General features: G+C 33.5%; 1 protein-coding gene and 1 pseudogene across 1 annotated transcript; one reads left to right on the top strand and one right to left on the bottom strand.

The window, feature by feature from the left end:
• The first annotated feature begins 222 nt into the window (after nt 1–222).
• Nucleotides 223–1,476, top strand: LOC122092987 (annotated as a pseudogene).
• Nucleotides 1,477–9,126: 7,650 nt separating this feature from the next.
• Nucleotides 9,127–9,986, bottom strand: LOC122092985. The gene is made up of 2 exons (XM_042663270.1): nt 9,659–9,986; nt 9,127–9,572 (listed from the first exon to the last, which is right to left on the bottom strand). The coding sequence occupies exons 1-2, from the start codon at nt 9,984–9,986 to the stop codon at nt 9,127–9,129; spliced, it is 774 nt and encodes a 257-aa protein (XP_042519204.1).
• Between the last annotated feature and the right edge of the window lie 5,291 nt (nt 9,987–15,277).

Here is a 15,277-nt window from a genome sequence, read left to right as displayed (position 1 = left end):
TCTTAATTAAGAAAATCCCCACAAATATCATTGACAAGATTGAGAATGCTTTCAGAAATGACACAAGCCTTAAACTCAATAAAAATGATGTTGAAAAAGTGAAACGAAAGGGTAAAGCAGAGAAAGCAATGAATATTACGGCTAATAAAGAATTTGCTTAATGATGACAAAATATTGAATTTAATAGTATAAGTAAAGCGCGAAAAGAAAAAAAAAGTGACAATGGTAACAGGGCCGCTTCTAAAAATCGAAAGCAAAAAAATCAAAACTAATGATGAAGATGAAGTTAAAGATGTGATAATTAAGGTTGAAATGTAAGAGGAAAAAATCGCTGAGAAAGCAAATAGATTTGCTTATCCAAAGTCGAGATCTCGTGCACTATTAATTGCATTGAGATTTCATGCACAAAATTTGGGTACGACCAGCGTGCTAAGCTTTTAAAACTACTTTATCTTTTTTGAGGACTCACTTCTGGACTCGTGGGACTTTGTCAAAACTACTCTTATTGTTCTTCAGGCAGCAATCGCCTTAAGCTGTGAAGAGATTACTCAGAGATATATCCAATACTTGGAAGCTATTCCTTAGGAGGATAAGGAAGAGGAAGAGATATTAAAAGCACTCTCCAGTCTGGGTATTAACCATGCCCATATTAGCCCAGATACAACCTTTTGATATTAGTGCCACAAAGAATTTTTTCCTATCTGCAATTCATTTTTCCACCTTCACTAGTGGACCATGTTCTCATTTTGTAGATGACCTAAAAGTTTCTGCTCAGGAACAAGTGGAGTACACATACCACTAGTTATAACTGATGGTGAAGTAAAATATGAGGTGACGATGGGCCTTTTCAAAATGTACTCAAATTTTGAAAAGGAACTAGGTTCCTTGCTTTTGGAGTCTATTCTATCTACTGCAGCGAAGACTATAGTCTTGTAAAGTCTTTCTGGCCTTAAATGGATGTGCAACATACTGCCAAAGATGGATCTATTGAAGGATTTCTTTTCAAACTAGATGGATGCATCTGTTTATATCCCAGGGGTGTTTGAAGACAAGAAATTTGATTCAACCATGTGGGTGCGAAAGTGAAGCTAATAGAAATTGTGGGAAAGGTCTTGGATGCCATTGGTTATGGCAATGTTATTTTTCCAGCACCAACTCGGGTGTAGTTGCTAAAGTGTGGCTCTTATATATAATGAAAATGAAGCCTTTATTGGATTTCAAGGGCAGTGAAGAGGGTTTTGCATATAAGATATCTAAGATATATGCCAGAGCACTAAGGGGGCAATCATCTCCCTTGTCTTAGTATTGCCATCAAATGATCAAGTTGACAGTATGGAATATCGGATTAAAACTGAGTAGGTGAGGTATCCTGACTTAAGTGAGGCTTTTGAAGTATGATATTATAGAACCAAGTCTGCAAAGAGGAGATTGGTTATGGGATTCAATAAAATTGGTAATGCCACCATCAGCCTCTAAAAATTGGTCAAATTTTCTTCCAATATTATTGGATCAAAAGTGATGTATCATTTTTATTTAATTCTTGTACCTACATTATATTCCTCACATATCTAACAAGCATGTGATGGGTGAAGATCTCATTCTATTTAAAAAAAGAAAAAGAAAAAAGATTTGCTTATCTAAAGCAACAAAAAGTTGTGAGTAGTAAAAATGAAGTTAAACGAGAAAAAAAATTGTCGAGAATGGTGACAATTACGTTTCTTTAAAGGCCCAATAATAAGATGATTGTAACAAATTATCTAAAAAGAGATGTGTACCAATAAAGTTATTTGGAATGAAAGTTTACTCGATAATGTCCTAACTGTTGGAATATAGACTAACAACAAATAAAAATATAGTTGTGGATGTTACCATACTTTTTCGGATTGCTTAAAACAATTCAGTTATCATTAAAGATTAAGAATTTTTAACTCGATAGCTCTTGTTTTAAGAAAATATAAAGGGAAAGGGACTTGGCAGGAAAATGATTGACATTATAAGTTTTAATTATAATTACGTGAATGATTAATTTTTTTCTCTTTTAAGTGAAATTATCAATAATTTAATAGATACTATGACTTTTTTTTAAATAATTTGACTTACTAAGTATCAAAGGACTAAAACTTTTTTAGTGAGAAAAATTAAAAGTTTAGTTACTTAAAAAGAAGTGTTTCTAAAATAAGATGCTTTCTTTATATTTTAGTTGTACAATTATTGATAAAAAAAAATTGTTGGATATAATTTTTCCTTCATAGTTTTGTTAAACATAAGTTTTTCCTTCATAGTTTTGTCATACATACCATAAAGGAAAAAATACATACGTCAATGTCGATCATATACTAAAAAGGCTTCTTAACCTTGAGCTTTGATACCAATTAGTGTAAACATTTAACCCACACAATGCAGAGATACTTTAAAGTAACTTAGGACTAAAAATTTATCTTTCGTTAAATCAATTGTTCGAATACATGTGTACAACTATTTTTTGTTAGGAATTCCTTTGAAGTTTTGCAAATACCACTTTCATTTCAAGTAAGCATAAACGATTTTAGAGAATGAGGATGTGTCATAATAAGATTCAATCTATATTATGATTAAACAAGGTCTTAGTGCGAGTTGGAGAAGATTTACTTCAGATCACAAATTGGACAATAGAGATGCATTAGTTTTTTTTTTTAACTAGTTGAGCCAACAAGATTTAAGATTCATATTATGAGAACATTTATTCTTATTCAAGAAAATTTCATAAATATTATTAACAAGACTGCGAATACTTTTAGAAATAACTCAAGCCTTAAACTCAATAAAAATGATGGTGAGAAAATAAAACAAAAAGGTAAAACAGAGAAAGCAACTGACATTGAGGCTAACGAAGGATTTACTTATAAAAAATGACAACAGAATATTGAATTTAATGGTATAATTAAAGTATAAAGGGAAAAAAAAATTGACAATGGTAATAAGGCAGCTACTAAATTGAAGTTAAAGATGTGATAATTAAGATAAAATATAAGAGAAAAAAAACTAAGAAATAAAATAAATTTGCTTATCCAAAGCAACAGTAAAAAGTTAGACTGATAAAAGTGAAGTTAAAGGAGACAAAAATATTGAGAATGATGAACATTGTGTTTCTTTAAAACCCCAACAACAAGATGAATGTAACAAGTTATCCAAAAAGATATGCATACCAATAAAGTTATTTAGAAGAAAATTTACTAGGTATTGTCATAGCTATTAAAATATAGACTAACAAAAAAAAAAAAAACAATTTACTTATTAAGGTTGCCATACTTTTTCAGGTTGCTTAAAACTATTCATTTATCATTAAAGACTAAAAATGTGCAACTTGATAGGACTTATTTTAAAAAAGTACAGAGGGGAAGGGACATGGCAGAAAATTAATTGACATTAATATAATATAATTATGACTTTGTACATGAATGATTTTTTTACTTTTTTAAGTGAAATTGTTAAAGATTTAATAGATAATACGATTTTTTTTTTTTTTGACAATGTGACTTACTAAGTATCAAATGATGACACTTTTTTATAAATAAAAATTAAATGTGAGAGCACTGAAAAAGAATTATTCCTAAAACGAGATACTCTCTCATCTTTAATTAAGTTGTACAAGTATCGATGAAAAAAACTTTTACTGGACATAATTTTTTTTTTTATAGTATAGACTATAAAGTTGAAAATACATGCGTCGATGTCGATCATATGCTAAGAAGACTTTATAACTTTAGACTCTGATACCAATTGTTGTGAAAAATTATCTCACATAATGCAAAAATACTTCAAAATAACTTAGGATCTAAAAATCTATCTTTCATTAAATTAATGGTTCGATCACATGTGTACAACTATTTTTAGCTAAGAATTCATTTGAAGCTTTATAAAGACACCATCTTCCTTTAAAGAAAGTATAAATGATTTTAAAGGATGGGGATATGTCAAAATATGATGCAATCTACATTAGGAGTAAATAAGGTCATAGTGGGTATGGAAAAGATTTGTTTCAGACCACAAATTAGACAATAGAAATATATTAATTTTTGAATTATTTAAGTCACTAAATTTTAATATTTATAATGTAAAAGAATTCATTCTTATTCAATAAAATCCCACAAAAATAACTTGTAACAACCAGTTATAAGATGACCAATAACATATTTTCTAAAAAAACCACTGATAAACCTCAAAACGACGACTATTTTTTACTGACACAAAATTTGGTTTAAAAAAGTTGATAACACCCATCAAAATAATTAATTAGTTTTTTTTTTTTTTTTTGTCTTAACAAAGATGCGTGGAAAGATATTTGATTTGATACTATTCAACATAAAGTTTTTAATCCACTCTTGAAAATTATTAGCCCATTCAATAAATATATTTTAATTATGACTTTGTAAATGAATATTTTTTTACTCTTTTAAGTGTAATTATCAAAGATTTAGTAGATAATATGACTTTTTTTTTTTCGGTAATATGACTTATTAAGTATCCAAAGACTAAATTTTTTGACAAAAAAACTAATTGTGTAGTTACTTAAGAAGAAGTGTTCTTAAAGCAATGTGCGTTCTCTCATCTTTAATTAAGTTGTACAAGTATCAATGAAAAAATTTTTATTAAACATAATTTTTCTTTTATAGTGTATACTATAAAGCCTTAAATACATACGTCGATGTCAATTATGTGCTAAGAAGACTTTATAATTTTAGACTCTGATACTAATTTTTATGAAAAATCATCTCACACAATGCAAACATACTTCAAAGTAACTTGGGATCTAAAAATCTGTCTTTCGTTAAATCGATGCTTCAATCACATGTGTACAACTATTTTTTGCGAGGAATTCTTTTAAAGTCTTGTAAATATCATCTTCTTTTAAAAAAATATATAATTGATTTTAAAGGATGAGTCAGAATATAATGTAATCTACATTAGTAATAAATAAGGTCATAGAGGGAGTGAAAAAGATTTGTTTCAGGCCATAAATTGGATAATAGAGATGTATTAGTTTTTGAATTATCTAAGCCAATAAGATTTAATATTTATAATGTAAAAGAATTCATTCTCATTCAAGAAAATCCCATAAAAATAACCCATAATAGCCAGTTGTAAGATGACCAATAACATATTTCCTAATAAAACCACTGATAAACCTCAAAACGACAACTACATTTTTCATCAATACAAAATTTGGTTAAAAAAAGTTGATAACACCCATAAACACAATCAATTAGTGTTTTTTTTTATCCTACAAAGATATGTGGAAAGTTATTTGATTTGATATTATTCATCATAAATTTTTTAATTTTCTCTTGAAAATTATTAGCTCATTCAATAAATATATTTTAATTATAACTTTGTAAATGAATGAATTTTTTTACTTTTTGAAGTGAAATTGTCAAAGATTTAGTAAACAATACAATTTTTTTTTAGCAATGTGACTTGCTAAGTGTTAAAGGACTAAACTTTTTTGACGAATAAAATTAAATGTATAGTTACTTCAAAAGAAGTATTCCTAAAACGATGTGCTTTTTTTCATCTTTAATTAAGTTATATAAGTATTGATGAAGAAAATTTTTATTGGACATAATTTTTCTTTTATAGTGTAGACTATAAAGCCTTAAATACATACGTCGATGTTAGTAATGTGCTAAGAAGATTTTATAATCTTAGACTTTGATATCAATTTATGTAAAAAATCATCTCACAATGCAAAAATATTTCAAAATAACTTGGGATCTAAAATCTATCTTCCGTTAAATCAATGGTTCGATCATATGTGTACAACTATTTTTTGTTAGGAATTCTTTTGAAGTTTTGTAAAGACCATCTTCCTTTAAAGAAAGTATAAATGATTTTAAATGATGAGGATATGTCAAAATATGATGTAATTTATGTTAGGAACAAAGAAGGTCATAGTGGGCATGAAAAAGATTTATTTCAGACCACAAATTGGACAATGGAGATGTATTAGTATTTTAACTATCTAAGCTAACAAGATTTGATATTTATAATCTGAAAGAATTCATTCTCATTCAAGAAAATTCCACAAAAATAATCCATAACAGCCAGTTGTAAGATGACCAATAACATATTTCCTAATAAAACCACTAATAAACCTCAAAACGACAACTACATTTTTCATTAACATAAAATTTGATTTAAAAAAATTGATAACACCCATAAACACAATCAATTAGTGTTTTTCTTATCCTACAAAGATGCTTGGAAAGATGTTTGATTTGATATTATTCATCATAAAGTTTTTAATCTGCTCTTGAAAATTATTAACCCATTTAATAAATATATTTTAATTATGACATTGTAAATAAATGATTTTCTTACTCTTTGAAGTGAATTGTCAAAGATTTAGTAGATAATACAATTTTTTTTTAACAATGTGACTTGCTAAGTATTAAAGGACTAAAGTTTTTGACGAACAAAATTAAATGTGTAGTAACTTAAAAAGAAGTATTCCTAAAACGATGTGCTTTCTCTCATCTTTAATTAAGTTGTATAAGTATCGATGAAGAAAATTTTTATTGGACATAATTTTTCTTTTATAGTATAGACTATAAAGTAGAAAATACATACATCGATGTCAATTATGTGCTAAGACGACTTTATAATCATAAAATCTTATACTAATTTTTATGAAAAATCATCTCACACAATGCAAAGATATTTCAAAATAACTTGGGATTTAAAAATCTATCTTTCATTAAATCAATGGTTAGATCACATGTGTACAACTATTTTTGGCTAAGAATTCATTTGAAGTTTTGTAAAGACCATATTCCTTTAAAGAAAGTATAAATGATTTTAAAGATAAAGATGAGTCAGAATATGATGCAATCTATATTAGGAGTAAACAATGTCATAATGGACGTGGAAAAGATTTATTTCAGACCACAAATTGGACAATGGAGATGTATTAGTTTATTAACTATATAAGCCAACAAGATTTAATATTTATAATATGAAAGAATTCATTCTCATTCAAGAAAATTGCACAAAAATTACATATAACAGCCAGTTGTAAGCCTAGTTATTAAATTCTCAGAATTATTCACGAATAATTCTATCGAACAGAATTTTACCGAATTTTACTAATAATTCTGTTTGAATCCAAATCAAATAAAAAATTCTCGAATTTTATAGACTTTTTTAAAATTCACGAATAATTCGTCCGAACTGAATTCTATCTAAGTTATAACATAATTTTATCCCATTAAAAAAAAAAAAACTTTATCTTGAATAAGTCAATAAGCCTTTAGAAAATAGTGTGGTTATTATGCATTTATTATCCTAATGTTACTTTTCTTTTTAATAGAAACCGACAAAGCTTATCTTTCCTGAGGTAATCTCTCACACTTCTACAAAAAAAAAAAAAAAAAAAAATCTCTCACCCCATTTTAGTTTGACTAAGTCTTATAGTCGTTACTCTCTCTAGTCTTTAAGGTGAACATGCATGGTGGGTGATGTGGCTCTAGCTGAATAAGTTCTCAGTCCCCCCTCTTAGTCTCTTTTTCTCTGATTCAATTATTTGAGTAATATGTTTATCTTTAAAATGTAAAATTTTAATTTTTATATCATTTGTATGTTACGTACATATGATAATTGATGGATAATAAAAAACAAGTATGGCAAATATTAAAAATAACATTTGAATTTTTTGTCCGCTTTTTATTTTTGTAAACGAATAATTTTCGAATCTGAATCCGAACTCGAATTTTATTATCTCCACTTTTTGACTGAATCGTTGAATTAATGAAATGCATTAATCCAAATAATCCCCAAATCTGAATCTAATAACTATGGTTGTAAGGTGAACAATAACATATTTCCTAATAAAACCACTGATAAATCTCAAAACGACAACTGCATTTTCATTAACATAAAATTTAGTTTTAAAAAGTTGATAACACCCATAAACACAATCAATTGGCATTTTTTTGGGTCCTATAAAGATGCATGGAAAGATGTTTGATTTGACACTATTTGAATACTCGACAATCATTTGTAGAACCCTCTCAACTAGGGTACACAAAAGTAAATTTCATATCAAGGTCACATAAACACAACATTCCAGGTCATATCTCCTTTTCTTCCTTTGTACAATATTTGTTTGGCTAAAGGTACAGAAGCACTAACATGAGTGCCATCGATCGCCAATGCAGTCCTAGTATCAATACATGGATTTTCATCAAATCAAACCACGTATAACCACAAAAATAGCATATTCATTGATTTAATTATAAGCAACATACCTTGAAGAAAGAATAGACCTTTGGTTTTTCATGAATCTATTTAGGGCAACGACTGAAGTTTGGAGGTTTGATATTCTCCTGTCCCAGTAGTTTGAAAGTACATAACACTTTCTTAAAGTGTTCACCTATAGTGTTGAGAGAACGCTGAAAGTGTTCTATCGTTGTGCCAACTGCTCATCCACTCTTAAATATCGATTATCTTGCAACCAACCACGTTATCGCATTAATGCATCAAGGTTGAGGAAGACATGGCATTCCATTTTATACTGTTCATAGCATCTGTCTACATGTCTATTTAGGACCTCACTCACTCGCTCTAGTCCTGTCAATTTACTATCTCGGATGGGCTCCTTAGTGTATAATGAATCATGGGCTCCTTAGTGTATAATGAATCACGTGTTTTCATCAACAACATCATACACATCATGATTTCTACATCAGTGTCTTCCCTTTCTATTTGTTCAATGTGTTCCCTAGATGCGATCACTCTTTTGATCCATTCCTATAATATGAAATTATATATATGCAAACATATCAAACCATAATTTTGAATAAATATTTAGGACATCAAATACTATAGTTATAAAAATAAATCAAGACACAATCATCCAAGGCATGTTAAAAAGTGAAGGAAAACATAACAAACCATCAAAGTTAAAAGTAGTGTTAAGGTACAATCAACTAGAGTTATCAATCTATCTACTTAAAAGAACTTTTCAAAAAGCAAACTACTGAAGGGTAAGAAGGAGTATTGACTTCTGATGAGGAGGGCAAGAAATTAATGTTTCTCTCTATTGCTGGTTAGGCATTATCTTCCAAAGTGCTTTCTCGTATAGTGCGTCATCTAACTCGTATCCAGACTCAACACTTCCATGGCCCTAGTAATCTTGTACATCTGTTCTACATTTTTGGTTGAAGCAGTGGACATGCTCGCATCTCGTTCTACCTTTGATTTACTCATATCTTGAATTCCCTTGCATGCCATTGACCAATCATTAGACTTTCTCTTCCTTCTTTTCGTATTTGGAGTCCTATCATGCCTATGCTTAGTAGCTGGCATTTTTTCCACTGCTTTAGTTTGAGTGTCACCTAATGGAGTAACTTCATCAACGGAACTTGACTTATCACAAGACTCAATCATATCCCCAACATCATCGGCCCCTAGAGTTTCCAACATGGTTGCTTGAGTCCCACTTCCTTTGTCGTCAGCATATGTATCACCGAATACCATATATAGTTCTAGCCATTGTGGTAGTTCGTGCTTCTTAGATCGTGCCCAAGTAGGGTTATCTTGATAAAGAAAAAAATACTCATAATCAACTACTTCACACTTGAATAGATATATCCTGGCATTTCAAAGTACTCAAACTAAATACAAATTGAGCATACCTTGATATGCGATTCCCAGATGAATTCATCATCAACAGTACAAGTTCTTGAAGTAGTATCCCAACCTAATAGCTTTTTAAACTGGCTATAATCCTGCCTCAATTTATTCACTTTGTTCTTTAACTGTGCAATGATATAGGTGACACCAGTTTTTTCTTTGAAGTTGTTGGCAATGTTTTTCCAACTAGATTTATTAAAAGTAGAAGTAGTCCTATTGCATTTCTTAACTTCCTCTACCATCAGAACAACAAGGGTGTCTATATTTGCTTGGCTCCATTTTGCATTCTCACTAACTGCTTGTGCTGAAGTTGACATTTTCTCACTATTTTACCAAGAAATAAAGATAGGTACTTGAATGTGTAAGGATACAATGAAGCCCCATGAGAACAATTGAAGGTGTCAACCCTCTACCTTTAATTGGTTTCATATATTCTACCCAATCAACAAAATCATCTACCTATTTATAACTTCTAACTATAGATAATGGATTATGAAGATTAAAAAACAGAATCCATCAACAGTTATGCTGCCTAACTTGGATAAAACTAGAAACATTCTAACAATGATAATCATATCAGCCAAGTGGAAGCTTAGCATTTGTATGGAAGGCTAAGTCTTCTATAGTAGCTGAGGCTGTTAAATAAATCTGTAAAGAGTTCTTTCAGATGGGCTAGCTGCACCATATTAAAAAATTCCATATTCAAGAAGTCCTAATGCAATTAAGAAACTCAAGTGTATGGTTATGTCTATAGGAACATAGGCCAAGTGCATTCATGTTCAGGTATTTTTTACTCTTACATAAGAATACAATTTAAGCTATAGGAACACAGGTACAACTCCTGGGCATAACTAGTCTAGATGTATCCCTGAATGTGCATGCTTACCTCGCACCACTCAAAACAAATTAAAAAACCGAGAAAATTGAAATCTCAAACATTTCATTCAGATGGATGCCAAGATTAGCCAACTCTTTAGTGGATGCTTTAACAAGAGAGGTTTTGTTACAAGGAGCCACAATATTTTTTACCACACACACAAACTTTGAATCCTACCTATTTTCCTAAAAATAGTTGGATATAAGATCCTATTTGTATATAAATCATTGATTATAAGAGGCCTTAATGTAGGTGGGTCACATAGCGCAAGGTTGACCAAATGCCTAACTGTGGATTTGGTAAAAATTCATCCGCTCTGAACTTGATAAAGAACAAAGGATGTTACAGTGGGATTTAGAACTTTTTGGGTTTATGAAAGAGCAAACAAACAACAGGGGATGCGTGCAGTCAATGGGTATCCCTCTTCAAAGCAAAACAAATTTACATGAGAATAGGATTTCTCATGTAACACAACCTAAATGAATCAGATAGAATCAAATAAAGAGAAGAATGAATTGAGATTAAAGAAGGGAAGGGGGCATACCTCTGATTAGAGTTCAAACCCTAGTAAAGCGACAGAGGAGACATCACAATCAGATCTTGTGCAGATCTTATTCGTCTTTGTGCACAGAGGAGTCCAAAACCCTCGACCTGCTAAACTGTAGAACAAGAACAAATTTAGGGAGCAGAGGGAGAAGAGATCAAGAAAAAAAGTGAATGAGAGTGAGAGAAAGAGAAAGAAAAAGAGAGAGAGATCTCGCAGTACAGGTTCTCATGACGGCAAGTGAAGAAGCTTCTTTCTTTAGGTTCTCGTCGACGGCTGGAGCATCACACTTCAAGATTTGGTTAGGCTCTGTAGGCTTCTCTCTTCAGTTTTCCAAGATATAAGAATGTAATAGGTTTCTACATAATGGTCTTCCCTTTTCTTATGTTTTGAGCGTAAATTTCGGTTTTACCCTTTCGTACTTAAGTACGAGTCTTGATTCTGCACCTTTTGCTTATAATCGATTTTGAGTGTGAAAAACTTGCTTTTCATCCTCCAAAAAAAGGGTTCTAAAATCTAAAAAGTTCTGGTTCATTTCAAAAAATCAAGAAATTGAACCGGACTTACCATACAGCTTTTACCCCGTTTTTGTTCCAAAAAAATGAAAAAAACAACAGAATCAATTTTTTAGAATGTTACAGTACAAAGCCTAACTAATTCTATTTATGCTGTTATGAAACAGAAGTAGACGAAACAGAGAAGGAGAAAGAGAAGGGTGAGAAGCAGAATCGAGGGTTCACCGGCTCACAGTCTCGCAGATGGAGAGAACTAGAGAAGAACTGAAAAAGAAGAAGTAGAAAGAGAAGCAGAGAAGAAGAGAATAGAACTAGACATGAACACTAGGATAGCCTAGTGGTGGTAGCTTTGGCTTGTGGAGCCAGCACCCAGGGGAGGAGGTTGTGGGATCGAACCTTGTCGTACGCATTGTGTGAGAGTGTGTGTATGTTTTTCTTATTTATTCTGTACCCACCCGTGGGTTGCCCAGATGGTTAGGGCGAACTGGGGATTGTGTGGATCTCAGGTTCGATTCTCCATATGTGCATCTGCGATTTAAGTGGAGATCATGGCTGTCACTCCCCATTCCTGGTAGACGTAACTTGCCATTAGGAATACCAGCGGTGTGAGTAAGACACATACCTGCTTTACAATCTACCGAGATCTCTGATAGCAGTACCTTAACATCTTCACAATCTCACATCATAAACCAACATAAGCAGTGAAATCAAAGTATAGTAGCGAAATCATAAATACAATGGGGAAACATCTTAAGATAATATAATAGCAATAATCGAATTATTCTGTTACAATCATCCATGACATATAATATAATCTCGAAATAATATACAATCCACAGTTATACCCAAAAATATCACAGTATGATGTACAATCTCACGGTGCGGCGTAAGCACAGTGGTCACAAACACAGTCTTGATCATGCTCTCCCGCTTTTAGCATCATCAGTCGCTCACACCATACTCCGACCCAGAAGATACTGGGTCACCAACCATTGGTACCATGGTACCTGCATCATCATCTAAAAAGGAATGTATGCGTGGGGTGAGCTTTCCAACTCATTCAGTGAGGGGTGGGGTTAAGCACATCCAAGCAAGACAATAGCAGTAGTAATTTATGATGCATGATTGTAGAAATTAAACACATAATCCATGATGCTCGTGATGCAGTTCATTTGTTTATTATCCACTTAACAATACAAACTAAGTCTGATAAATGCTACTATGGAGCATTACGCTGTATCCTTCATCTCGGAACCGCCATCGACTATGCAAGGATACAAACTCTAGCTATGATTAGAAGTCTGCCGGTCCCCGTATGCATCCATGGGTCACCTAGCAAACCCCTGATAATCCCCTCCTGGCAGTCACCACATCGGTAACACATCGGCCATGTCGGACAGGTCCCACCTCCAGTAATAATCACATTGTACAGCAGGAGTGGCACTGCGGAAAGTCACATCAAACATACCACAATGGGTTATCTAACACCTCAACCCCTGTTGGCAAAGGTTCATAGCATAGAGAGTGACACCTAATAATATATATACTACATGCCTTCATAATGATACAGTTAGTATGGATTACATGATATCGGAGAGACCTCGGCCACAAAGTGTAATCCATCTCCAAATACAGTCCTCGGGTACACGATACTAGCGAGACCTTGGCCACAAAGTGTAACCCACGGCCGTTTACCTAATCTAGCATGCAAATAGTAGTTGAGTATGGACTACACATCACTAGCAATACCTCGGCCACGAAGCATATCCATTTCCAAATGCAGTCCTGCGGTACATGATACCAGCGAGACCTTAGTCACAAAGTGTAACCCACGACTACAACTAACTCTAATGCGCATAATCAATGCATGAATGCAACATACACACGATAATCACAACACTGGTACCACCTCGGCCACGTCGTATTTCGTCTCACACACACACATCCAAACACACGACGATCACGGTACCGATACCACCTCAGCCACCCCGGATCCTGTCATACATTTTCATACAACTCATATCAAAATCATAAAATAACAATGTAGCATATCCTAATCATATTTGAATAATTACAATTAAACATATAATTCTAAACATGTGAACAATTTAATGATAATGAACATTTTAGGAATAAACACAGTCCATCCCTCACCTTGTTGATCTCTGTTTGTTTTAAGGTTCAAGTAAGACCACCGATCAATCCAATCAATTCTGGCTTTGGGGCACGTGTGCGTCACTGTCCTAGACACAAAGGGAATCATACATCAATACGCTTTGGAAACATCGGGAGGGACCTACACAAGTCACCCCCAAAATGTACAGACATTGTCTCCCAATGACAGTAATGTCACCGAAAACAACCACCAGAAATAGGGTATTTCCACCAGAAATATCAGACCTGTTTTCGATGGAGGTAATAGAGAGCATGTAAGGTCACATGTTCACCGGAATATATGCCACCGAAAATAGACCCAGTGGATCTAGTGGGCTGTTTCCAGTGGAGGTCCAGGGCATTCTAACTATTTTGGGGCTTTCTGGCTCGGGCTTGATTGCCAGGATTTATTCCATGGAGTTTGTAGGGGATGTTTTTAGCATCATTCTAAGCCAAGAAAATTCCAATTCCACCGAGCCGTTTGGGAGATACGTCGATCGAACAATGGAAACCCTAGTTGGTCTTTTGGCATTACATGTTACTAGAGCTCACTGGGCTTAGTTCAAGCTCGGCAACAACAACACTGGGAGAAGAGAACACTCAACCTACAACCTTAACATGGTTTGTACATCAAGATTCCATCCATACCTAGCCCTACTTAGGTTGAAATGGAGAGAGAGAGTGGTATGGGAGGTTGTACTTACCTCCGACAACGGATTCTGCAACAAGGCGGTAGCGGAACCAAGGTAGGCCTCCAACCTTCTCCTTCTTCCTCTTCTTCTTCCTTCCACTCCTCTTTCTCTCCTCTCCTACGTTGGGCACAAGGGAAATGAGGAAATGAATCCTCGTTTCCCAACTTATAACTTAAGTGGGCCTTAGGGTCTATTTGGTTTGGACCTCTTTTGAACCAATCGGGTCAAAATGAAATTTGGGGCACGAGGACTCACACATTTAGGTCCATAAAGTGCTCACATCATGAGGAAGATGTGGAGGATGATTCGGGATCATCCAGAGTCATTTACGATGCTAGTGGCGGGATCGGAACCTCGACAGTAGCCTGTCAACCCACAGAAAACAGGCACTGGATCCAGGCCCAGGTTGCTTCCGATGGATTGCTTCTTGTGGTGCTGTCTTGATAGCTTCTTGTCCCATGGTTGGTCTCGCATAGGTGGTTGCCCTCGGACATGCTCAGGGCCTTTCGACAATTATGATGCGTGCTGAAAATCAAGTGTGGGGAGTCGGGTCACTTACTGTATGGGATCGAAAGGTATGAATCCCCTCTAGTTTGATAGGCACGCAATGCACAAACATGTGGGGTCATCTCTACCCTTCGGAAATGCACAGCCACGAGCCAAAACCCTATCGTACTTCCGATCTCTGATTTGAGGCCTGTCACAATAGTTCAAATTAGACTGGATTAGGGCACGGGTGTAACAATGGTGGTGGGTTGCTGTGCTAGTCTCCCCGAGGATTAGTCGAGGTGTGCGTAAGCTGGCCCGGACACCTTGGTTAACAAAA

This window comes from Macadamia integrifolia, chromosome 11 (genome assembly GCF_013358625.1).
Source record: "Macadamia integrifolia cultivar HAES 741 chromosome 11, SCU_Mint_v3, whole genome shotgun sequence".
Taxonomy (NCBI): Eukaryota; Viridiplantae; Streptophyta; class Magnoliopsida; order Proteales; family Proteaceae; genus Macadamia; species Macadamia integrifolia.
This window is presented reverse-complemented; position numbering and strand designations above follow the sequence as displayed.

Bases quoted from the DNA above. Each gene is read 5' to 3' on its own strand.
- LOC122092985 (XM_042663270.1), bottom strand. From the start codon at position 9,986: ATGTCAACTTCAGCACAAGCAGTTAGTGAGAATGCAAAATGGAGCCAA. The intron at 9,573-9,658 runs GTATTTAGTTTG...TTCTTTATCAAG, and splicing joins TATCAAGGTATGCTCAATTT to ATAACCCTACTTGGGCACGA.